The sequence below is a fragment of the Festucalex cinctus genome, chromosome 14 (assembly GCF_051991245.1).
Source record: "Festucalex cinctus isolate MCC-2025b chromosome 14, RoL_Fcin_1.0, whole genome shotgun sequence".
Classification (NCBI taxonomy): domain Eukaryota; kingdom Metazoa; phylum Chordata; class Actinopteri; order Syngnathiformes; family Syngnathidae; genus Festucalex; species Festucalex cinctus.
Genome location: NC_135424.1, coordinates 18,043,520 through 18,069,583, shown reverse-complemented (window position 1 = coordinate 18,069,583; position 26,064 = coordinate 18,043,520). Strand labels below are relative to the sequence as shown.

Below are 26,064 nucleotides of genomic sequence, written 5' to 3'. Positions count from 1 at the left end.
ATACAGTAAAGCAGTGTGGGTGGCGTCGCAATTAATTGGATGCTCATAAAACAGTTGTATCACTGTAGCTGGCTGTGATGGATGGCATTGCAATCTGTGTGCTGTGGGTTTAAATCAAAGGCCTTGAAAACAGTCTGGTGCAGGGTGTGTATTCGTCTTATCACTACTGAAAAAAAACAAACAGAAAATGAGCATGTATAATTTAAAAAGTTTTGTCATTTACGACAATCTTTCATCTCCTGCTCGAAATGCGTGGTCATAACCACAATATATACAAGTCTAAAGTAGTTTTATTTGGAATAAAATGTGATATATGAGAGGATGACAGTACTACAATAGTTTCATCTGCCCTTTGACAACATAATGTCTGAGTTTAGGGTTCCAAAGTATGTACCTGCAGCCCATCCTGGAATTGCACTGCACCCTGCATGGCCTCCTCCAGCCTCTCAACTCGCTCTTTCCAAGTCTTGTTGAGGTTTTCCCAAGCTGAGTTCACCTGGTAGAGAAACATCACACAAGTGATATAAAGAATTCTGAAAGCGGAACTTCAAACAATGATTGATTCATTAAAAAAAAATGACACCTCATCAATGCTTTTCTTTATCACAGGTTTGTCAGGTTCTCCGCAGGCGGTCATGAGCTCAGAGCCCTGGTTTCTAACTGAATCCAGCTCCTCTTGAAGCCCATCAATCTCCTCTTTAAAACCCTATGGAAATAAACATTAAAAGTCAAAACTTCCAGCACACTCAGTCTCATTTATGCAGCAGCTCTTTCTGCGCAGACCTCAACAAACTCCTGCTGCTGTTTGACAACCGAAGGATCTACGCCTGGCTCCTCCAGCTCCCTCAGCAGGTCCTGGCTGTCTTTGATGGTGGCGATCAGAGCACAGTGGTCGCACCAGAACCTTTCAGCGAGGTCCATCACGTCCAACAGCTTGGCCTCCCGCTCGTCCAGCAAGACTTGAATATCGGTCCACAGGAACACCATATGGTCCATTTTGTCTCGTACAGCTTGTGGGAGAAACATTTGGAGTGTCAGGCGATTAAAAATGTCTAATCGTAATTTAAAAAAAATGTTGAATCGTAATTAATTGCATGACTTCAATAGTTAACTCACGATTAATCACAAATTTTATATCTGTTCTAAATGTACAATAAAATGTACAATAATTTTTTTTCCAAGTTTTCATACTTGTTAAAATAAAAGTGGAAAAAAATAAGAAACTAATAGAAATATGGATGCATCTTTTCTGGTCACTAAATGGCATAATTTCATTTTTAAGACGTTGACTGATATAGTAATTTCAGAAAAAAATTATAAAACTTGAGTTAAAATAAAAAAAGATGTACTGTACTGTGTGATATGTGTGATATTTGTGTTAAGGTCATTTTTATGCCACGAGATGGCATAACTTCAGTTTTAAGACGTTAACTGATAATAGTAATTTCATAACAATTCATCAAACTGAGTTAAAATTAAAAAGATGTACTGTAAAAAATTTGTGATATTTATTTGTTAAGATGATTTTTCTGCCACTACATTGGCAGATACAATAATTTCATAAAAAAAATAAATAAATCATAAAACAGTTAAAATTAAAAAGATGTACTGTACTGAGTTTGATATGTATTTCTGTTAATGTATTTTTTCTGCCAATAGATAATTTTGTATAATTTCATTTTTTAAGACCATGACAGCTCAATGTATTTTTCTTTTCCATATTAAGAACCTTGTGGAATTCTGCATTTTTTTTTAAATGTAAAATTATAACTTGACCCTAGTCTCCACAAATATATGCATTATTATTCAAGTTTAAACTGCTAAATTTTGATGTGGACGTGTCTGCTGCTTTGCGTCTAGAATTCCGTCAGTACGGGCTTTCCAAGTTAATTGTGCTTTAAAAATAAAATAGTGGCGTTAAAGGAGTTCTAAATTCACTCAAAATTAATACACTACTTTTGACACCGCTAATATATATTATATATATATGAATTATTATTTGAAAATATATGAAATGACATCTATGTGTACACATTGATTTGATACCTTTGGCAGATAATTCTCTGTCTTCTGACCGTGCAATCATCTCTTCGCCTCTCTGCTTGAGGGTCTCATAGGAAGGCTGCAGTTTCTCCAAGTCCACGCTGACACATTTATTCTCTGTTATCTGCTCCTTGATTTTGTCCACCTCCACCGAAATGGAGGGAGGCTGTCGCAGGCGCTCGGCAATCCGCTCCAGGGACTCCAGCATGGGGTCGATTTTATCATGGAACTGGTGTGGAATGACAGAAGGGGACATTTCAGTCACTATTGCAACTACAATAGCAAACATTTTACTGTAAATCTTCAGCGGTAGACTAACCAATGCAATAATACATATAGTAGAGTATATAACCACTCAGTAAAAGTAAAAAAAAATAAAAAAATAAAAATAAAAAAATAAAAAAAAAAATAAAAAAAAGTCTTAACTTTTAAAACAGAATGACATTTTTCTCATAATGGTTAGACTTGGCATATTCATGAAATAACATTGAAATATATATAATAAATATCCACTCAAATAAATGAGCAGAATAAAAATATCAAATAAATAAATGTCTATTGACCTGAGTAGATTTAGAGATGGCCTCATCCAGCTCGGCAGCTCTCTGTTTGACATCAGCTTTCAGTTTGGTGTAAAGCTGCTCGGATGTTGTGTACTTCTCCCTGATGGGCAGCCCTTCCTCTGGGCTCAGTTCCAGTAACTGAGGTCCCGTCTTATTCATCTTGTCAATATGTGGTTTGTGCTCGGCAATCAGCTCTCGCATTTGCTTTAGGGGTCATACCGGTACATTTTTTTAAACAACTTGAAAAGCTTTTGAATGAAGATGCTGATTGTGCCGTCTTACCCGGAGTTCCTCTTGTTGCTGCCTAAGCGTGTCGTACTCGATGGCGGGCGGAGGCAACTGGTTGAAGGTCTTCAGGGTTTCCTGAAGCCATGGTGACAACTCTTCGTAGGTTTCCCAAAACTGGCTTCCCAGAGACTGGGCTCTTTCCAGCTGCAGACAGCGCTCCGAGTTCAGATGACTCACCGCACCGTACTTCTCCACGAGAGTTTGGGTCTTGGCCTGACATGAGACAAGAGATCGTAATAGATGTAGTAGACAGCAGACAAACCAATAAATCACACTGATTTTTAGTTTTCACCTTTAATAATTCCTTTTCCTCTGGCTTTTTGCTGCTCATGATTGCTTTTCCAGTTTTCACAATTGCATCCACAGAGTCTTTATGCCTCATGATATCCATAGAGAAGACCTGGAAAACACACATAAGCCAGTTTGGTTAAATGTTGCGCAAACCACACACTTAACAGATGAAGAAAGACTGACCTTGTGCGCTTGGAGCTGGGCTGCAGTTTGGTCAGGCCCCAGTTTGATCTCCCCCATTGACAGTAGCTTACTCTCAGCATCCGTAAGCCATGCCAGTTCAGAATCTGCGGCTTCTTCAAACTAGGCAAAAAAGGAAAAAACAAAAAAAAATACTTCAGGAAAGGACTAAATGGGAAAAACGCAAGATGAGGAAAAATCACTCCATTCATTCTGGCTCACCTGCTGTGACTTGAGAATGTCAGCGTTGATCCGGTCGACCTGCTGAGTGACGCTGTCACAGACAGCTCTGTACCGCTCATTGTCCTCCGTCACCAGCTTGTCAAGACCTTCTCGGGTGTGCCAGGGAATGAGATCCAGGAGGGAAGTGCTTAATTCATTCAGCTTGTCCACTGCAGCTTTTTTGTCTTTGGTCTCTTTTAGCAAGGTCTGGAAAAGAAGTTTTATCAGCATGAGTAAAAACTGCTGTGTCACCATTTACTCCATTTAACATAAAATTGTTAACAACAAATAAAACAGTAAAGCTCTCATTGTTCATTCATTATTTTGAAAAGTGCACAGTATTAAAACTCATTCAAACCCATAAACGTGTAAACACGTTTTAAATACTTTGACCTTCACTCCCAAAAACGTATTTATACAGGTTTTGTTTTTTTGGTTTTTTTTTAATGCAAGAACATACTGAAGGCTTTGATGCAGCTTCTGACATGACGAGGTGGCTTAAATCATTGGTAGTTCTTACAAAAAAAAAAACGATTAGCAGATGGCAGGAGACTGGAAGGGATCAGCCAGGGCCATGCTGCAACAAGCTCTTTTTGACAGTGTTTTCACCAGGAATGTGAATATTGATGAAACTTAGCTATATTCTAATGCTAATTACTGCAAACGGAAAACGATACAAGTATATACTTTTTTCCTGATGACAGGAAGAGATGCTAATCTTTCTTATGGAAGGTTCCATGTTTTTATAGCAATAGAACACAATATTCTGGGGCCTTGTAAAATCAGTCAAAATCCAGTAAAACAACCAGGAGTGAAGGGGTTTGCTTCAGTAAAAATAGCTGCGAGTGAATGAGTTAAATACTACCCCCAGTTAATCATCCCATAGATTTTCTGGATATTTACTAAATGTACCACTGTCTTACCTTTTGAATATTTCGGGCTTGAGTGATCTGCTCACCGATTGGCTCCTGATCGACAAAAGAACAGACCTGAGCCTCTGCCTTCACCAGCCAGGAGCTCAGATCCTCATGCGCATGGTGCAGCTTTGTGGAGAGACTCAAAACACGCTCCAGTGTGTTCAAAACATTTTCACTCATGGAGGCGATCTCCGCATACTTTGTTTTTATTCCATCCAATTTTCCTTGGATAACAACAACCTCGTCACCTGTAAGTTGAGAACCATGTATTTGTATTATTATAGGTCAAAACAGTGAATGAGTCTTGTTAGTCGACAATAGTACCAGTTGTTTGCTTCAACAGTTCCATCCCATTGAAGAGGGCTTGATCAACATTCTTCTTCCGCAATTCAATATCACTTTGTAGAGCCTAAATGAAAATTACAACCTTAGACAAAAGACGAGAAATATTGTCCTTGTAGATAAAACATAAAAAAACAACACTCAAAACCAACTGAGACATGATTGAATGTACAAAAAAAGACAAAAGGATGCCGGGCCCGAGAAGGAGCGTGTACCAGTTGCTCTGCCATCTGCTTTTCAAGTGTGTCTACTAGGTAGTCCTCCACGGACACTTCACTCAATCGTTCGTGTGCCTCGCTGAGCCAGTTCATGAGCGCCACCTCGTCTTCTCCAAAGAGCTGGGCGTTGGCCAGGGCCTGCTGCAGCAAGTCGGCTTTCCTCCTGCAGCGCTCCTGCAGCTCGATGTACGCGGCCTGCGTGGCGTCCAGCTTGGACTGAACAAAGTCCTTGTCGTCAACAGAGCTCACGGCTTTGAGCGTCTGACCCAGACTGACAGCGTGAAACAGGTCTTGGCTGTAATTCAAAATCTCCTCTTCTATGGCCTGAGCGCAGCGGGTGGGAAAGAATGCGACACCAACAGAAAAGACAAACAGAAAACCAACTGAAATTGAATGGAAATGGAACAAATGAAAAGTAAAAAAAAATGTAACAAAAAACAGGATGGATGGAAAACTTAAAAGGGTGTTGCACTGGTGACCTTGACATGGTATACCTTATGATGGGAGATCTGATCCTCCAGCTTTGACGTTTCTGTACCGACCGGTTCTGAGTTGGAGAGGCGCTTCTCTGTGACGGCAAGCCATTCGCTCAGAGGCTCCAGGGTCTCGTGGAACTGCTGAGTGACCACCAAAATGCTCTGCAGTTGCTTTTGCCTGAAAGATACAGGAGAAACAATATCAGTACAAATATTGATCAATATCTCCTCTCATTTAGCTAAATGGGGTGTTTTATTCGGCAATTTGGCACGTAAGTCTCTGCATCTTCCTATCTATCTGCACCCTTACTAGGCATTCACTAAAGAGCTCAACAGAGAATATACACTCTTCTGATAGTTAGAGTTGTGTATGATACCATGATGTTACGAGCAGTAAAAATAAAAGAATCGGGTTAAAGTTCAGCCAGAATTTTTTAATGTGGTGTTGTGACCCGGATTAAAGGGGTGGGGAGTCGCAATTATTATAGAAAACTCTTTGTTGACCATTCATATTTTCTGACAGAATAACAATCGAATAACTCTCAGATTCAGTAAATGTATGTGAGAACATTAATTATTGTATTTGAATAAAGTGTGCTAAATTGTGGAGTGAACGAACGCTCAGTAATTTTTGCGCAATTCATGGTTTATTGGAGAGATGATTTGGTAGATGGGCTAGCCACAATACTGCAGCTACTTTATTAGAAACAAAACATAATATGCAAAACCTTTTTGACAGTATCAAGTACCTGTAAGTGTAGTGGGCATATATATTTTTTGGGCAAGCTGAAAATTTTTGTTCAAATTTTATGAAAATGTGTTAACTCATTTGCTCCCAAAAACGTATAAATCCGTTATAATTTAAATATTAACAGTGTCCCAAAGACGTATTTAAATGTTTTATGTTTTTTGTTTTTTATTCTAGAGCATACAGAAGGCTTCGATGCATCCTCTGAACTGAAGAGAACGGTTGAATCAATGGTAGTTATTACAAAAATGACCAGCAATTGGCAGTAGACTATAAGAGATCAACCAGGGCCATGTTGCAACAAGCTGTTTTCCCTACAGTTTTAAATAGATTTGTGAATAATTATGAAACTTATCTATATTCTAATCCAAATTGCTGCAAATGGAAACAGATAGAAATATACTTTTTTTTCATGATGAATGAAGAGACTCTAATCTTACTTTTGGTAGGTTCCATGTTTTTATAGCAATACAACTCAATATTCTCTGGAGCTTGCAAAATCAGTCAAAATCTAGTAAAACAGCCGGGAGCGAAGGGGGTTGCTTCAGTGAAAATGGCTGGGAGGGAATGAGTTAAAATCAACTAAGCATTTAAATAATAAAGAATTAAATATTTTATCGTGTTCGGATCAATTTAATAGATGTTGATTCAACATTATATTGATGTGGACACTTTTATCAGTCTGTCAGTAATTGAATAACAGAATTGCTGGAACAGCACCAACATTTAATGAGTTTCAGCATTAGTAGAAAACAATGTTGTTACATTTCAAACCAGGCTAACCTTCAATCTTAATGTTGAAAAGTTTTCCACTTTGTGTATTTCCGCAGTGAATTGACACAAGAGCACGCACACCAACCTGTTCTCAGCTTTCTTGAGCAGAGTGTCCCACCTCTGCCCAAGGGATTGCATCTCTTTTGCAACCTTTTCCTTGTCCATAGATTCAGCCAGTTCTGCAACCTTCCCCCCTTCGTTTTTTATCAGCTGCACTGTGGGCTTACGGTCATCCAACAGTCTCTGTAGGAGCTGCCAAAATGAACAAAGGAGAAGACTTATTGGGCATCATTAAAATGCTCAGAGCGCAGTCGTTTCTTCATGGTGGAAAGCAGTCAATCACAGGCACGTATTATGCCTCCATTACATCCTTAAAAAACTTTACGAACCGCAATTAAGTTTAACAATGAAAGTCATTTAAAGAAGATGAATTGTCAAGCCGTAATGTTGGAAACAGGATGATGTTTTATGGACTGAAAGTGTCACTGAGTGCACATAATGCGTGCTTACTTTCTGCTCTTGTATCTGTGCCTTGACCACTTTAAACTCTGCAGAAGGCGGCTTCTGATTGGCCATGAGCTCTTCTGTGTCAGTCAACCAGCTGAACAGAGAGTCCAGAGCATCATGGAACCTTCCACAATGCAACAGGGCTTCATGCAGCTGGGCTGAGCGCTCAGCAATCTGTGGATGACAATGTAAAAATAGATGACAACTGCTATGAAGCCAGTTTAAAATTGTCCCCTGGATAGCACCAGACAGAAATGCATTCTTACTACTCATTTTCACTTGCCAAAAAAAATCACATACCTTTTTATGAAGTGTGTTCCACTTTGTGTTAACCTTCTCCAGGTCATCCTCGAGCTTCTTTGTGTTGGTGCCTCTGGCAGCGTTCTGGATCAGGCCCTGACTGATCAAGTTGATGTCTTGGAGTTGTGCCTGCAATGGGTCGATGTCTTCCTTCTGGAAAGCCTACAATCAAAAGCAAACAATGGACTCAAGGGAGTGCACAGAACTGGTGGTTATGGCATAGCGGGAACCCCAAGAGCCACTTATATTGGTACATGGTGCAATTAAATAACATAGCATTCGATAAAAATGCATGCAATTTAGTCCTACCATTCTGAGTCCAGACAAAATTACTGGAATGGCACACTAATGAAGGAGTTGCATTAAAAACCTTTGTGTGGCAAGTTCAAAATAATGCTGGTGCTAATGTCTAATGCAGAAATCCTCATAAAATATTTGTTTTCTATTTGGAAAATTGTCTTAACTTCTATAAGGAACAATGTAAGAATTAGGTCTCCTTTAATTTTTCGAGTTTGCAAAGCCCATTGTTACTCTCACCAGTTCTCTTAACCCAATCATAAAACCGACACAATAAATAATATTAGCTTGATTACGATCTCAACAATTGCCATGACAGTGAGTTCTTCCAGATCCTGACGCACAACTCCTACGACATGGCCAGGTTTAGTGTTGAGTCCAACTCAAATAAACAGCTCTCTTAATGCTCTGTTAAACCAGTGGAGCCAATTTTACAGTGTGAAGCAGCTGGGTATAATCACACAGACAGACAGACTTCCAGGCAAAACTTAATTCACTCATCATGTAATCAGATATGTACGGCACAGAGCCAACCGCAACTCATCTGAAGATCCATATCATCCAGCATGACATGCTCTAGACCAACTAATGAGGATGATCTCAGAATGAATGAAGAAGCTATTTTTGGGCACCTGTGGCGTGGAAGTTTTACAGACCACTTCTGGGCAAATGGTATTCAGTAATGCCTCAATCTCTTTTGCATGTTGGAATGCATGTAAATCTTTGGGCAGACAGTCCTCCACTGACTGCAGGAATTCTTCCAGCTCTTCCATATTGTATTGGGACGCCACTTGTTGCACAGTACGTGGTTTGGTTTGCTGACGGCTTTCAATGGGGAGAGTTACAGAGTTTCCGTAAGTCTCGGGCTGCGTCACCAGCACGCTGACAAGCTCACTGTCTTCACTATCTAAGAGCTCAGCGGTGGATAACTCTTCATAGTCTGTTAATGTCTTAGAATACCACCCAGAGGATTCATTAAGAGTCCTAAAGGCTGATCCTGAAGATGATCTCCTAATGGAGTGCTTGTGAACGCCGTTATTTAGAATATCCTTTTCGTTCAAGTTTACCATGTCAGATTGCACCTGTTGTGGCTCTTGAACCAGGCAACCACTTTGGTAAAGGGAATGGTTATCCCGAGTAGGCGTGAAAGGGAACTCATCTTGTCCTGAGCTCAGGGACCGAAGTCTTTTCAAGTCCCCAGACAAGTGCATGGCTTCTGAAGAAGAGAGGCTCCTTGTGCCAGCGCCTGTAGGCCTCCTGTGGGATCGTTGAGCGTGACGTTCCCTCTCCGCAGTAGGACTATACAGCCCAGAGTCTTCTTCGGATGTCAGAGAGCTGGTCACACTCTGTCCTCTTCTTCCGCCGATCAATCCTGGTCTCTCCGCACTCCCGGAACACAAAATTCCACTGCGGTTGGCATATTCGCCAAGATTTGGAGGGGCAAATGTTCTCCATGAACGCCGATATTGAGGTTGCTTCTCTCCAGTCTGAGGACGGGACTTTGGCAACACCGTATCCGTCGCTCTGATGATATTCCCGTTGAGTTTGAGTCCATCAAAGACGGCCCGTTCGTCCAGCGTGGCGGGTTTACGGGTCCGGAGCTCAAATGAACTGGAGGTGGAGAGGACTCCATTACCACAGAGGCTGCTGAAGTCAAGAGTGCGGTGGGTGTAAGGTAAGGTACCCGCAAAGTGGCGGGATGTGAGGCTACCCTTAGAGCTGGAGTCTATCTGCTCATTGAGCCGCACCGTGTCATAAATGGACCTCTGAGGCACATAACAGTCATCAATGTTCAGGTCCTCCTCCTCCCCCTTCCCCACGCAGGACGGGTTTTGTCTGAGGCAATCTGGTCGGCTCAGCGGTTTCCCCATGCCAAAACATACACTCTATTGTCTACATAGACAAAAAGAACTAATCTTGTGCGTGTATATTCTTAAAAACAATGTGCAAATTAGTTTTCTGCTTTGAATCCCAAATAAATAAATATTTCTTATGCTTTTAAAATAGTAAAAACAGCATCTCATAAATAATGGAGCACAGATATAAAAGAGAATTTATATAAATTATATTCATTCTCTCCATATAAGCTTCTCCTCCTTTCCATTGACAAAAGTTAATCCCATTCCTTCTGGTTCAAACTGCATCCGTTTCCCTTGAAATCTTGACAGCATCCATCCTGAAACTTCCAAAGGTGCAAGGTGAAATATCCGCACATGAATCCAGACAGGCTCTCGGAAAAGGTGCGGCTTTATTCCAAAGTGCGCTGGTACTCGAAGGATAAACAAACCAGCCTGCCCTTTCTCCCTCGCCACTCTGCTCGCAATGACAGACAACCTCCTGGCAGAGGCTTGCATGCCCCGCCCCCGCTCATTATTCACACAACATCTGCCACAACTCCATTTGTGCTTGGAACTGCACCGGCAAATGCTGATTGGTCAATGCAAACCCCCCCTTTCTAACTCCCCTTTTTTGTCTGCATGCGCCTTATGACTTCACTTGTAAGTCATCTTTTACATCCTGACATAATCACTTTTTCTTTTTTTTCTTTTTTGTTTTCTTTCAGATTGACCCGGGGGTGAAATGATCTCATAGTATATATAATCTTTTTTTTTTCATTCTCTTTTTTTCCACCGGACGGTTGTGTTGAACCCTGCAGATAGTCTTAATTACTGTGGAATGCTGAGAGAGGCACAGGTCGCAGGTAATTTAACACCGGCTGCCATGCCAAGTGCAAGAATGGTCTTTTTTTGGTCTGGTGGCCTGGGTAGGGAACAGTGGGGCGGCAGGAGGATATCAAGCAAATGATGACAGGAATTTACTTTGGCTTCCTCAATTTTCAGCACTGCAGAACGACTAGGAGCAAACAATCCCAACTTCTTTGTCCCGCTGGTCATGCATGAGCGGAGACGGAAAAAAGATGTTGGCAGAGATGAATTACCAGCGACTAAAAAAAAAGAAAAATGTCTTTTGACTGAGAGCCTTTTTTTTTTTTCTTTTTTTTTATGCAGGTCATTTTTTTGCGTTCATCTTTTCTATATAAGTACTTGTACTTGTAAAGACTCCATTTTATTTCAGCAAGACCAAAAAGCTTTTGCTGTAAAATACTTTTTTGGGGGCAAAATTTTCCTCAGTAGGACCATTAATCAACCTCCAAATAAACAAAGACAGAGCCAGAATGGCCATTAGGAACCAAACCAAGACAATATGTTTATTTTTCACATTATAAAATGTTTTGCAGAAATCTAAAAAGTATTTAAAAAATTATATATATATTGATACAGAATTTATTTTATTCCGTTATATGTTTTGCTTGGCCAACAGTCCCTTCTAGTAACACTCTTTTCAGTTAACATAATTAAGAAAAATAATATCAGCTTTGGTATAATTTGTTTCTTCTAGACAATGATTAAAAAGTCATTGCCATGATCTTGATGGGGCATTATTTGTCTTTGGGGAACAAAAACATAAGCATTTTCAAAAGTTAGTCTGTTGCAGTAATAGAACAGGAGAACAGCATCTCAGCCATTGTCATGGTAATCACAGGTAGTGAACTAATTTCGGTGCCTGATACCAGGCCACACCTCTTTATCAATTATTCCATACTTCTGCTTCAATGTGTCATTGCTGTGTGGTGGTGAGTAATCACCATTGTTTTAACCATAAACTCTAACATGGATTACGTCCATTGACTCAGAAGATAGAAATTCCATTTTAAATGAAAACAGACTCTGATGTAATGTCTGAAGAGCACGAGTCACCCACGCTATAACCTCCAACACCTTTTAGTCACTCAACTGCCAATGATCCCATACAGTACATCCAGATACAGTCCATTCCGTTCTGCACCTTCCACAGGCAAGCTTCTTGAGCTTACGTCAGGCATATCTCTTTCAAAACCTGACCTAAAATGGTCAGATCCCATGAAAGACAGAAACCCAAGAGCAGTCCTTCTGTGTTTATCCTTCTCTCACTTAAATCACTAACACAAACCTTACTCACAGGCTACAAATCAGAGTATGGTGCCATTGGATCGTGTTTTGGAAAACATTAAAGCTATTGCAAAGAAAGTCTGATTTGCTACTTTTGACAATCCTTTGACATAAATGAATACAGAGGGGGTTTTCCCACTAATTCCCAGCTGATTCCCAAGACAAAGAGGGTTGAAAACATCTCCTCCTACTCAGCATGACGCCCCCATCCTATTAGAATATCCACAACTCAAATGGAGGGTTGCCTGTGACACGGTGGCACCCCCTTTGTACCCCCCCCCCCCCCTTAAAAAAAAAAAAAACGGAAACAAAACAATACTTTGACCTACATCTTTGCACAGACACATCTGTGTCACTGCACCAAAACACATCTGTTTACATTGTTTTACTGTAATGCTATTTAATACCTGAAATGATCCCAAGTGTTTATCATATTACAGTTGTAAATGTAGGCTAATCCTCGTTTGGAAAACTCCAAAGGAATTCATAGGCTTTTAAAATATTTGTGTCAAAACTTTGTTAATAGCTACTATTTTATCCCTTTCTGATAACAATGACGACATCCAGCGTGGAGGAAGAATTAAACAGACCTTCAAGATAACATCATCAATATATGGCTGTGTTTATAAGGATGACATGTTTAAAGTTATAGCCATCATTCATTTATACAATAAAAGTTTCTGTAGGCTTTGGGACAGTTGTGAACATCTCCATTTGTGCTATTGTATAATGTATATATTGCTAAAATCTTATAACATGCACACTTTGTTGGTTAGAAGAACACTTTGTATGAACTGTTTGGGGAAGCCAATTTTCTGATCTAACATTGTTGTGTGCATAAATCAAGACTGGATTAGTTTGGTGTGGAAGAGTTAGTGACCTATTAGGCCCCCTCTCGGGTCCCAACACCAGTAACATATGACCTCACAGATGTTGGCCTGAATAAATGGACTTGAAATTCCCAATGACACACTCAAACATCTTAGTGAGCGTCTTCTCTAAAGAATGAAAGCAATAGCGCCAAAAGGAGACTGCCTCCATATTACCTTCAGGAAAACTGATCTTTAACTCTTTTACTGCCACACATTATCATAAAAAACTTTAATATGACAAAGGTTTTGATCATTTACATCATCCTTGAACACGTTCAATTTCATCATGTTTCATTGTAATTTCATATGCAACGAGCCCATTTAAAAGAGATACAATGCTGCCATCTGCTGGCCATAGATATTGAGTGTTTTTGATTTCACAACTCATTGACCAGGCAGCGCATGCTGCATTTAGACGGTGATAAAAAAAATAAAAATAAAAAAAAAAGGAAGTTGACATCATTTAACATTTATGGCGGCATACATCGTGATTTTACTAATCGTTATTAAACGTTTTTTGGCGGTCAAAGAGTTAAGAATCTACTGGTTTTAATCAAAAGACTTGACTCCAATACAAATAATGGACGCCCATATCCATCCATCATCCACGACTAAAATGACACCCTGCTGGCAACCACCTGGCTGCATCCCAAAGTCTACCTACCGCCTAAAGCAATGGCCCCTTTGTTAAGAGCAGATGCCTCTGACGAGCACAAACTCTCCAGAGAATTGTCGCTTTTGTACTGAGAGGGTTCGAATGAAGCCTGCTGGTTATGTGCTCCATTGTGAGGCGGTGCTGTGGAAATGATCTGCATATTTTAGCACTATGAAACTGTGACTGGCTTGATTCTTGATTTGCGTCAGACAACAATATGTGAACACTTAAATAAATGCACCCCACCTATACAATATGTTCCATGCCAAAAAATATTCAGATTTGAATGAAACTCAGTGTACTTGTTGATAGTGATGGCACAACACTAAGTAGGACATGTTTGTGGACACTCCTTGATCTATCCTTCTCTTGAGGTCTCCCTAATCTGTTGGAATTTAGACGTTTCTGGGGTGGGTGAATGATTCTGGTTTTGTAAATGTGGATGGTAGGTTGTGTATGGTTGATGCTTTGTATCATCTTTCTTTCCTTTGGTCCTTCATCTGGTCTCCTGACAACTTCACGTCCAGTTAAGGTGAAGGGTTTGGGATTTTTTTTAAATGCACACGCACAAAAAAAAAAGAGTGATGATGATATGATGATTCAGAAGGCTGCGGAATGAGTAACACTGAGCTCTCAAAAACAAACAAAAAAACAACATTAAATTCAACATTTTAGGTAAATTGGCGCTACGACCCGCCAAATTTGGACCTTTTCCGTAAAAGAGGCGTGGCCACCTCCATGTAAACTCATATCAGGAACTACTGGGTCAATCTTTACAAAACAGGTGTTGTAGGAAAGGGAATTCAACGAGGATTTTAAAATTGCAATCATTTAGAAGTTTGGTGCAATCTGGAGTTAGTACAAAGTTATGTATGCTAAAATGTAGTTGCCATGGTGACCAACAGTTTGTGATCAGATTTATTGAACAAGATAAATATTGGAGCACGCACCTTAAAGGCCTCCAGTTGTTGATTGATGATGTCTGTCTCCATGCCGACCGCTCCTTGGGACGCTTCCTTGTCCACAGCTCTACAGAGTCCATCTTCCACGTGGTGGAGTTTTCCACAGAGTTCCTCCAGCTTGACCAGAGTACTCTGCACCAGCCTCTCTCTACCTTTGGCTCTGTCCATCAGCTTGCCGCATTGCTTGCTCAGTGCATCCAGGTCTCTCTTCAGGCCCAAAAGGTCAGGCGAGGAGTCCGTTTCGAGCATCCTCTTACAGCCATCGCCTGCGTTGGCTGTGTTGACCATCAGCTCTTGCAGCTGTGCTACAAAGCTCTCGATGTTCTCTTGCTGCTGCTTAAGAACAACCAAGTCCAGATCCACCGGAGGCATGCTGTCCAACTCATCGTCCAGGTCTGTGAAGCGGGTGAACATCTCCCGGATGCTGTTTTGGAACTGCCCAATGCCCTGCAATTTGCCTTCCAGGACCTGGCATGTCTGCTCTAACTTCTTGCTTAGGGTGCTGTAGTCCTTTTCTATGCTGTCAGCTTGCAGTAATAAGTCTGTCACTCCATCAACATCTGGGAGATCAACTACAAGACTTTTTGCCAAGCTCGTAAGGTGTTCTACTTGGTTTTGCACACCTTCCAGGCTTTTTTGTTGGGCTTTCATGTTGGTCAAGTTCTTATTGCTGTAGGCCTGCACTCCCTGGGATTCATACGCATCCAGGAGCTTCTTAGCTCCGTCAAGATGAGCCTTGGCCTCTTTGGAGCCTTCATTAAATTCTTTAACTGCATGTGAGATCTTTTCCAATGATTCTCTTTTGTTCTGAAGACCTTCCAATATGATGTCCACTTTTTTTGAAATGCCGGCCGCCTCTTTTTTAACTCCTTCCGTGTCGGTGTCAGCCACCTCCAGAAGGCTCACTGCGGCAGTGTTCACCTGTTCCACCATCCCTCTGTTCTTATCCACGTCCTTCTGAAGAGCTTTCACTTGAGCTACGGCATTCTCTACAGAAACAGGCTCAACGGTGAGTTTGACTTGACCCGCTTTGGTTTCACACTCCTTCACCCAAGTGTTGAGCTTCTCAACGTGCTCCTCAAACTTCTGAGCTCTCTGCAAGGCAGCCTTAAGTTTATCAGCCTGTGCTTCAGAGCTCTTCTTCACCTCCTGCCAGTTACAGGAGAGGAGAGACAGTTGACCTTGCAGTGCCAACTTTTCTGCACCATCAGTGCTCTGCAGAAGCATCTCGCCTTCTCCTGCTATCATACTGTAAGTGGCCTCTTGTTCCCTGAGAACCCCCTGCAGGTTACTGTGCTCATCTAGAGTTTTTTCAAGGACATCCACTTTGGCAGAGATGGCCTGAGGCTTCGACTGGTCCTGCAGCTTCTCAGCCAGCCATGACTGGAAATCTTTGGAGGTCTGATGAAACTGCTGGGAACTGGCGAAGGTTGAGTTCAGCTGCTCAATTTGTTTAGCTGCAGTATGAGAAAAAGAAGATTTAGAGACGGTAGACTGACAAGGCTTAAACATTTGTTACATGCATGATAAATGAGACTATAATCAGGATTTTTAGATACATAAGAAATCTTAAACCTTTTGAAAGAATCTTTTTTTTCCCCATTCATTTTTACACATTTGTTAGTTCAGTAATGCTGATCACTGTCATTAAATAATCAATGAGCAGATTCTTACATAAATTTGTGGAAAATCCTTGGAAGAAAAATTCATGTTTCCCTACCACAAAAAAATAACTTAACCTCCCAAGTTTAATTTGGCTTTAGGTGGAGCCAGGAAATTCCTTTTTCATAACTCTTAGTCTTGGCACATTGTTGTCATAAAATAAAGACAACAAACCTGCTCTCTCTTCCAGCTGTCGGAGAGGTTTGCTGACACCCTCCAGCTGCCTGTCTAAGTCAGCTTTGAGATAGTCCTCAGTCACCATTGCTGTGAGCTCCGCATGAATGGTTTCCGCCTCCTTCAGCTTCCCCCTCTCCTTTCTCAGTTGGACTAAAATGTTGTGGACATCCTCCAGCCGCTTCTTCACCGCATCGGGCTGGGTGCTGCTGGCCTGGTGCCTGCCGAGCTGATCCTCCAGCTGAGCAGCGGACTGGCTGAGAGTTCTCAGCAGCTCTTGGAATTCTCCCGTCTTCACCACAGCCTGGTCAATGAGGCCGTCTCGCTGATCCAGCTGCCCTATAAGTCCTTGCCATTTCTCAGTGACAGTAGTGAGCTGCTCCCTCACCAGCTTGCCATTTGAGGAGTCCTGGTTATCTGATGAGTTTAAGATGGCAGACGCAGCTTCCTTGAGTTGCTCAAACTGAGGCTTGCGGCTCTTGAATTCATTCTGGAGGATCTAAACAAGAGAAACCGTAATCATGTCCAGGTGTATTTACTTTATGAAATACTCTTATAGTTCACAAGGTCCATTTTGAAAACCCAGCCAACCTAGTTTACGAAATATGGTCAGTTTAGACAAAAACAAATCTACTGACTTAAATGGCTATCAGTAGACCACTGACGTAACCTACACTTCAGTAGTAGTCATCTTATTTAGAACTCGCACTCTTTCTCTTATATGTCTAATATCTGCAGAGTAACACTGCCACCAAGCGTTATAATCAAGGAACACAACAGGCTCCTTCTCTGATAAAACAGCTTAAAGCTGTATGTTGTTCAAATGACATGAGGAAAAAAAACACAATTGTATAAGAATAAAACTGCATTTTATCAAATAAAAAATAGACAATATTTGTAGTCCTACTCATTACACATTACAACTTAAATGAAAATTCAGTCTGCTGTAAATTAAGAACAATAATGTAACTGTAATATTATGAAGGATAATTTTTAGAATAATTATTTTGTATTATAAAAATATAGAATTTCGCATAAAAAATTTTAAATATATTTTTTATATCTTATATTAATTTTCAAATAGTGTGTAGTTTTGATACAATACTATAAACTGTGTTTACCTGGACTTGTTGCTTCTGCATTTTCAGCATGTTGGGGTCAATTGAGAGCGGTCCAAGGACACTCATCATCAGCTCCTTCTCTGACAGCCACTGACCAAGCTGCAGTTGAGTGCTTTGGACGATGTCCAGATTCTTGTTGGACTGCTCCAGGTGCTGCTTCCTCTCCAACACTGAGCCACTGATATCTGCCCAAGCAGCATCTATAGCAGCAGAGCATGAGTCAGCGTCATTCCATGAAGTGTCCACATCTCTCACTGTGCAGCACTTGGCTACATAAATGTGTTAATTTAATTTCATAAAGCAGCTGATGTGACATTCGACGACAGGCAGGGTGCATTTTGGTCAGGTCACGAGTCAATTGCTGCCTCAAGAGATGGAATTGTAAAAGTTGAGCTATATTAATGGGATTCCACAAAAAAAAAAAAAAAAAAAAAAAAAAAAAACTGGTGCTTACCTATCTCTGCCAACATCTGCTTCCATTTGTCTGCTTCTTGTGAGTTTGGGTGAGTTTCAATCAAGTCAATGAGCTTCTCCCTCAGCTTGTGGAGCTGCTCTTTCTTCTGCTTCATGTCCTCTTCAAACACCTAAAAAGTTAATTACAAAAATAAAAGACAATTGTAAACATGTACCGGTACGTATATATGCATGCATGTGTGACAAATAATCCACATTAAATGTAACTATCCCAGAGGAAGAGAAATTAAGATACTCATTTTGTCTGGCCTATTTCTCCTAAGCAGACTGAGCTCTTTATTGAATCAATGCCTTGTAATTTCATGCTCGTTAAATTCAGCCTCTGAGAAATAGGCTTGCAGTTTTATTTGGATTAAAGATATTAATAAGCAATAGTCTCCTTCGCATCACTAATCTTTAAGGATCTGAAATTAACTTTAGAAGATAACAGCAAAATCCATGGCTGCATCTTTTTTTTGCAGCATTTAAAGACAAGTTGGCAGCAATTTTCAAAGAATTTTTTTCTGTAAATAGCTTTAATAAAGAGCACCTAAGCGAGTATTTTATAACATCTCATCACCTTCTGCTGTTCTAGTTGCGTTTTCACTGCATCTTTCTCTGTGGCGCCGTTCTTCCAAGTAGCCGTCGTCTTTTTCATGTCCTCCAGCCACGTCATCATGTTTTCCGTCTCCTTTCTGGCATCCTTCAGCTCCCGCACGGATCCATTCAGCTCAGCTGCTCGACTCTTCAGGGTGTCACCCAGACAGGAATAGCCCTCATTGACGAAGGACATATTTTGCTGAATTGTCATCAGCTCTGAGGAATTAACACAATTTAGGTATGAATAGCTTGTGATTTCTGCATTTAGCAAGTTAACACATATTACTGACACACTGGTATGTTTAGAGGGTAGTGGGGACAGACATAATTTTACGACTTGAGAGAATATTATATTATCGCATGTCCTCAATAATACTTCAGTTCTTTATCTAGTACTACAACACAGCCAAACCCAGGAATGTTACTTGCATTCACATTGTAATACCCTCATGCACACTTGATTACCTTTATTGGTTAGGTAGGAATGGCTCACTGGACCACCACCATTAGTAAGAGCTAATACAGAGACATGAAGACAAAGCTTAAGTCAAAGGTGCATTTCCCAGTTAGCAACGATGCAACATTAACATGCAGAGAAACCAAAATTCCACATCCCTTTTTTTTTTAATATATATATATATATATATATATATATATACACATACATATTTAGGGGTGTTAAAAAAATCGATATGGCAATATATCGGGATACTACAGCCCGCAATTCTCGAATCGATTCAATAGGCAGCCGAATCGATTTTTTAACATCCATTTTTGATGGAAAAATATTCAACAAAACGTCTTACTTAGGGTTAGGATTCACACCTTAAGCATGGAAGAATATTATATTAATAGAACATTAAGCCTTTATATTTTATTTCAACGCTGTTCAAACATGAAAAATGTTACAATCTGTTTGTTAAATACAGTGGCTTACAGTTATAAGACTGAAGTTTCAGATAAATAAATAATACATTTTCATACAAATCTTACAGTGTACATGTAGAAGTTTACTGAATGGTATTTTCTAAATTTGAGTAAAAAAAAAATCGCAACAATCGACTTGTAAATTCACATCGGGATTAATCGGTATCGAATCGAATCGTGACCTATGAATCGTGATACGGATCAAATCGTCAGGTACTAGGCAATTCACACCCCATACAGACTGGGTTTGGTGGGTTTACCTGTCTTGGTAGGGATCTTAGCTTTAGCAGGAGATGTGAGAATAGCAAGGCGACTGCATAGTGAAGATCCTCTGCTGTTCAAATCCTGCACAGCAGGGCCTTTAGATGTCCATTCTTCCAGTAATCCCTATGGAAAAGTACAACAATCAAAATATGTACTGTTGGATTAATGGCAGCTGGAAATAAAAAATGTTGGTTTCACTATGCCATCTGTCATTATTGTGTGTGTGAAGGCTGAGGCGTGTTATTCTACACTTTCGAACTTTTTCATCCTGCTACTGCTTCCACATTTTTAATGGATCCTCACCATTCCAAATTCAACGTGTTCCAAAAATTTACGCCTTCCGGGCTTGCATTTTTCTCATTCCAAAAATTCATAGTTTTCCTGAAATTTTGATTTTTGTCACTAAACCACAAAAGCAACAGGAAGGACCCAAAATGGAACAAGAAGTGACCCCGAAGTGTCCCAAAATGTATGGGAAGTGCCCCAAAATAAAAAGAATGTAAGCCAGAAGTGCCCCACAAACAACAGGAAGTGACCTGGGAGTAACCCAAAATAAACAGCAGGAAGTGACCTGTTATGCCAAAAATTTGCACATTCCCAATTTTCACCCAAAAAATTCCAATATTAGGACATCCAACATACTGTACATTATTCCCTCACCACTCAATAATCTTGACTTATTCAAACGTTCCACTACTAAGCCATCGTATTTATTATTCCCACTCACAAAATTTCAAAGGCTGGATATTCAAACTATTTACACATTTACCTCCAGTTTCTACATATTGACCATTTCAAGCCATTCCAACTTCATAAGGTTCAGTTCATTCCACACCATTCAATGTCATTTCAAATAGTTCCATGATTGCCACTTGGCCTTCAGACAATTTGTACAGAAATTTAATTCTCTAGTTTATATTAAAAATTGATTCAGACAATGACAAATAAAACAGAATTAGGATTTTTCAGTTTGATAACGGGAAATGGTGACTCACAGTGGCTATTTGGAGGTCATTCTCCAAACGTTCAGCACTGCAATTTTTCTGTACCACAGGCACCTTCTCATTGGTCTCCTCCAACCACTTGCTGAGAGCACTGGCCGCAGACCTGAACTCAACTAGCAGGTCCTGACAGGATGATACCTCCTCCTCCCTGCAGAACAGACAAAATCAGTCATCGAGTGTCATTCGTTTATTTTGTGTGACATTTCATGCAGAAATCGATAAGAAATAAGGAATGGGAAGTACTTTTCTTTGATGGTGTCTTTGAAGGTGTTGAAGATGTTTGACAGATTGTCCATCTTGCTCAGGATCTGTGCTCTGTTCCCATCTTTGCTCATTTCACACAGCTCCTTGGACAAGGATTGCAACTTCTCCAAATTACTGGCATGTTCAGCCATCTCAGATTTTGTATTCTAAAAAAACAAACAAACAAAAAAAAACACACACACTCAGGTGTTTGTTTTAGCAACAGTAGCAAAACTGTACATGTATGGCAGTCCACTCACCTGCGTTAGCTCGGAGAGTTCTTCAAAGGTTTTCCCTGGCCCGTCGGTCTCATGCAGACCTTGCGAACGCCTCACAACGAACTGCTGGACACTTTCTGCGACCTTCTCAAACTGCTCCACCTTGTCTTTAAGTTGTTCCAGACGCGAGACTTTCTGCTTGTGCTTGTCACATGCATCCGAGAAGCGCTGGGAAAGGGCATCCATCTTGGACTGCAGAAGGGCCGCCGAGGAGGGGTCGGCTGTTTCCACAAATTTCTTCACTTTTGATTTCATGGCTGAGATGCTGCTCTGGCGACTTGCTATGTCCTGCTCGATGGCCTTTAAAAGCAAAGAATGATATCAAATCAAATTATCACGAGAGGTAGCCACACCGATTAACAAAAATACATACTGTTTCTTTGCTGAGCATGTCTGTGAGGGATGCAGAGTCCAGTGGAATTTTCCCATTTTCTTCCACGCTGGCTTCCACTCCCTCCATCCATCCCATCATCTCATCCAGTCCGTCCTGGACACTCATGGAGCGAGTCAAAGTCATCTGCAGCTTCTCATTGCGATCGCTCACAGACTTGGACAAGTTGTCATACCGCTCCACTATGTCATCTACAGCACCAAGATAACATATCCAATTGTCACTCAAACTTCATTGATCTAAATGTTGATGTAAGAGGCAGCTATTATAACATGTAGACCCTCACCTACTGTTTCCTGTATCTCATCTATGTTGCTCAGCAGGTTTCCATCAGATGAGATCAGTGAATCGGCTGTTTTGCGTAGCGTGTCAATAGCAGTCTGATGTCCGCTCATCTGACCTTGTAAAGCCTGTGGATGGCAACAAGAAGTTCCCAATCAAAATATTGACAAGATCAAGTAAATTAGCAAATCATATTTGTTGTGTTTTTTGCCTTAGTGTCCTCCAACTGTATCTGGAGAATTTGTGGCTCAGCAGCGATGGCCTCTGACTGCTGCTTCCTCGCTTCCTCCTCGGAAATCTCGAGCCACTTTAGAAGGCCCATGCTGGAGTCATCGTACCTCTTATACTTGTCAACAACATCTTTGAGATTGTTGCCAAGCTGGTTGCACTGAAATCAAAGTAATAATAAGTACGCATGGTTAGCATTACAATTTAGAAGATGTTTCTTAATTTCTATCTGTGAATGTGTACAATTTGGACTGTTCAGTGGACTGAGTGGAATTCTTATTCTTGTACAGATTATTGAGGGAAGACAAATGATGCCACCAAGTGGTAAATACATGTCATTGCACTCATCAAAATATTGTACCTGAGAGTGAAGTGTCTTATATCGACTGGCTGCAGAGTCCAGTTTATCCTTGACAGCAGAACAGCTTCCTGAAGTATCCACTTGCATCAAGCCATTTTTCGACATTGCATCAGCGACTCCACAAGCTTTGGCCACATCCAGAACCTTCTGGCCCGAAATGGTGATGAAACGAAGGTCGCCCTTGTGAGAGATGACATCCTCTGAAAAGCTTTTCTGTCGCTGAAGTTTATCATTGAGGATTTTTAGGGAGCCGGCTGAGCCACCTAACTGCTCCACCTCGCACTCAGCCTGCGTTAACCAATCGTCAAACTCTTCGCAATCATCCTTAAACTTCTTCAGCTCCTCCTGGACACACTGGACTTGCTTCATCTGCTGCTCAGCTTGGGTGAGGGATGCGTCGTAACGCCCCCTCAGTTCCTGGATGTTCTTCTGCAGTTTGTCCTTCTCCTGTGGAGTCAGAACATTGGCTTGCTTGTCCAAAAGCGCTTGGGCCGACTGGGTGGCCATAATCAAATCCTGCTGCTGGGAAAGAATTTCTTGATGGCGAGCCTGCATGAACAAAAGACATGATATACCATAAAATCTCCTCCGCAGCACGTTTATTGATCTGGGCCCGGTTGTTCAAATCCCGTTATTTTAACCACTGTTCAACCCCTAACCGCCAGTTAAATTCTTAACCCGCCGTTAACTAACCGACCGTTAAATATGCGTTGTTCAAAACATGGTTAGTCACGCTGTTGATTAAGAGCACCGTCAAAGTTAACCGTGCTGTTAAATCACTGGTTAGCGCCGATATATCCCACAATTCGTCTTTTTGTTTACTTTCGGGTCAGTGAATGAAATGGATACGATCCAAACGATCGCTGGTTGAAATTTTCTTTTCTTTTTTTTCTTCTTTTTTTTATTCATTATAATTTATTTTTTTCTACTGTGTGTATTTGAAGTATTTCGTGTAATATTTTTGTATTTTTGCCAATACTTTTATAGCATATAATATTGCATGATTTTGTTTCTCATATTTTTGTCTAATGTTCTTTTGTCTAACATGTTTACATTTTTGACTGATTTGTGTAATTTTTTTTTATAATTATTTTGTCTTGTTTGAGTATTCATTTACTTCTAATATGTGTGTATTTCATCTAATATTTGTAATCATTAATAATATTTGTAATTACTGTATTAAATTAAAATGAATTAGTTTTGAACAACTGGGCCTGGATGTTAATATTCAAATATAGCTAATGCTGTGGTAGATCAGTTTCTATAAAGTGCAGTAAAACCAAACACACCTTGACTCTTTCATACTGCTTGTCAACGTCCATGCAGGCGTCACTTTGCCCGTTCAAACCACTTTCACTTCGATGTAAGTTGTTTCCATTCGCGTCGTCCTTCTCTCCTTTCCGTAACTTGTCTAATGTTTCTTCTGGCAGGTTTCCATTCTCTTTACTTATGAGGTCTGTTTCATCCATCCTTCTTCCATTTGCATCCCCAATGTTTGAGATCCACTCTAGTAGGCCTTCTATTTTGTTCTTGCTTTCCTCAAGACGCTCAACAGCTGCAGCCTGCATAGACATGTTAACAAATTAACAAATTATGTGTTTATATTCTAGTACGCTACAGATTCATAAAGGCGATCAAACTGTTGCCGACCTTTTCACTCTCCTGTTTTATAGCAGTGGTAACGACCTTCTCTAAGTCCTTCCTGGACTCCTCAGCTTGCTTTTGCATGAGCTTGGCCTTGCTTTTTGCTTCTTCCAACTTGCTCTCAATATCATCAATTTGGTCCTCTGTCAGCTTGCTCCGATTTTCCTCCAAAAACTTATTAGTTCCGGTGATGACCTCATTCAAAGCAGTGGCATTTGTCAAGACGTCTTTTTGCAAGGCCTTGAGATCAGACAGGCGTAAAACAATAAGACACTCATTTGACCTATCGGAATTTCCTAAATGCCAAGCTAAGACGTTGGTCGTACCTGATGCTCCTGCTGGTACTGCTGCAGGTCTGTGACGCACTCTGCATTAGCCTGCTGTTGGTGACCAATCAGGCGGTTCTCAGTCAAAGTGAGACTGTCGCACACTTCCTCTAACTGGTCTGCAATCTCTTGGTGCCTTTCCAGTATGGACTGTAGACAAAAAAAGGCAAGGTCATCTGATTAATAAAAATTCATGCATAGACAGACAAAGCCATAAAAAAATATGCATGAGATCTCCTTTGACATAATATCTGGTATGCTGTAAACATGCTGGCCAGTCATTGCATTGGTCTTAAGAAGTAAATAAGCACAGAGAGATATTAAACAGAATGAGCATTAGATCACTGTGGAAATAGTTCCAGAAAGTGCATTCTTTCCAATGTTAATTGCACAAGGGTCTCTGGAGGCCTGTAGAACACAATCAGCACAGTGGTTAGTGTAAAGCACTGATCAAGAACTGCATCATGCAATTACACACTGAATAAGACTAAGGGCACTGTGACCTGAGAATTATAGTATGTACTGGATTAGTTTATATTTGTGTTAAGTAAATATACATTCATTAGTATGTTCTCAACTACGTTCATAAATAAATAAATGCTAAACTTAAAATAGAACTTTGGTGGCTTTACTGCAAACCTCTTTTACCAACTCAAATTTTAGTCTAATATCCATGCCAACACAGACGTTACATCTGTGATGTTGAGCAGCATATCCACAAGCAGACCTTCTTCTGGTCTTCCCTCTCTTTGGTGTCCAGTAGGACATCCAAGGTACGCCTCATGGTGACAAGTTTGTCCGTCTGGTCCTTGAAGGCTCTCTGAGTGCTGCTGAGGCACTTGAGGAGGCAACTGCTCTGAGCGGGACTCAACAAGTGAGCGTGCTCAGATATAAAACTCTGGATAGCAAATGTGATGTCCTCTAATTTGAGTTTGGCCTCCTGATGTAGATGACTCTCAGCATCCTGGAACAATGGAAAAAGGAGTAAGCTTCTTAAAGTGCCGCTTCTTGCCTGGAGTGTACAATATAGTAACCTGGCTCTGATCTGATTAAAACAAAATGTGCTGTATTATTAAATTATTGTAATTTAAACTACTTTCAGTTATTCAAAGTTTTGATCTTCGATAATTTACCAATTAAAATACCTTGTTTTTCTGTATGCATCTTTTGAGTCCTTCAACATCATATGTGCTGAAATCCGCATCTGCCATATGAATTTCCTTTTGAATGAGACCCGCTAGCACATCCAGATCCGCAAGATGTTTTTGGTATGTTGATTCTAAATGTGCCTGAAATCATATTGACAACATTTAACAACACTGATGTCCCACCAGGTTCTTGTGTTGTATTTACTTCTGATTGAACACTCACCTTCCCATTTTCCATTGCTCGAAGCAATGCCTGAGTTCTTTCTGCACACTCTTGGCAAACTCTGGTAAAATTCTGCTCTAATTCCACATAT

At 40.5% G+C, this 26,064-nt stretch overlaps 1 protein-coding gene across 16 annotated transcripts in view; it reads right to left on the bottom strand.

Annotated features, from left to right (window-relative positions):
- dst (dystonin) overlaps positions 1–26,064 on the bottom strand; it is a 120,762-nt gene that overhangs the window by 33,470 nt on the left and 61,228 nt on the right. For 12 of the 16 annotated variants that reach the window (XM_077495468.1, XM_077495472.1, XM_077495469.1 and 9 more), the window contains 33 exons: positions 24,603–24,752; positions 24,283–24,516; positions 23,922–24,194; positions 22,633–23,181; positions 22,255–22,431; positions 22,048–22,171; positions 21,744–21,952; positions 21,353–21,670; positions 21,093–21,259; positions 20,841–20,997; positions 19,842–19,968; positions 19,120–19,170; positions 18,635–18,870; positions 18,056–18,185; positions 17,602–17,801; positions 16,481–16,979; positions 14,633–16,101; positions 7,870–8,031; positions 7,573–7,743; positions 7,148–7,314; positions 5,559–5,718; positions 5,062–5,388; positions 4,829–4,913; positions 4,511–4,752; positions 3,588–3,794; positions 3,369–3,488; positions 3,187–3,294; positions 2,889–3,107; positions 2,607–2,810; positions 2,047–2,272; positions 784–1,010; positions 584–706; positions 395–496 (listed from right to left, as the gene is read on the bottom strand). In XM_077495468.1, the coding sequence (XP_077351594.1) occupies positions 395–496; positions 584–706; positions 784–1,010; positions 2,047–2,272; positions 2,607–2,810; positions 2,889–3,107; positions 3,187–3,294; positions 3,369–3,488; positions 3,588–3,794; positions 4,511–4,752; positions 4,829–4,913; positions 5,062–5,388; positions 5,559–5,718; positions 7,148–7,314; positions 7,573–7,743; positions 7,870–8,031; positions 14,633–16,101; positions 16,481–16,979; positions 17,602–17,801; positions 18,056–18,185; positions 18,635–18,870; positions 19,120–19,170; positions 19,842–19,968; positions 20,841–20,997; positions 21,093–21,259; positions 21,353–21,670; positions 21,744–21,952; positions 22,048–22,171; positions 22,255–22,431; positions 22,633–23,181; positions 23,922–24,194; positions 24,283–24,516; positions 24,603–24,752 (7,920 nt within the window). The remainder of the gene's footprint in view (positions 1–394; positions 497–583; positions 707–783; positions 1,011–2,046; positions 2,273–2,606; positions 2,811–2,888; positions 3,108–3,186; positions 3,295–3,368; positions 3,489–3,587; positions 3,795–4,510; positions 4,753–4,828; positions 4,914–5,061; positions 5,389–5,558; positions 5,719–7,147; positions 7,315–7,572; positions 7,744–7,869; positions 8,032–14,632; positions 16,102–16,480; positions 16,980–17,601; positions 17,802–18,055; positions 18,186–18,634; positions 18,871–19,119; positions 19,171–19,841; positions 19,969–20,840; positions 20,998–21,092; positions 21,260–21,352; positions 21,671–21,743; positions 21,953–22,047; positions 22,172–22,254; positions 22,432–22,632; positions 23,182–23,921; positions 24,195–24,282; positions 24,517–24,602; positions 24,753–26,064) is intronic. The other 4 variants (XM_077495480.1, XM_077495484.1, XM_077495483.1 and 1 more) reach the window with 2 other exon arrangements.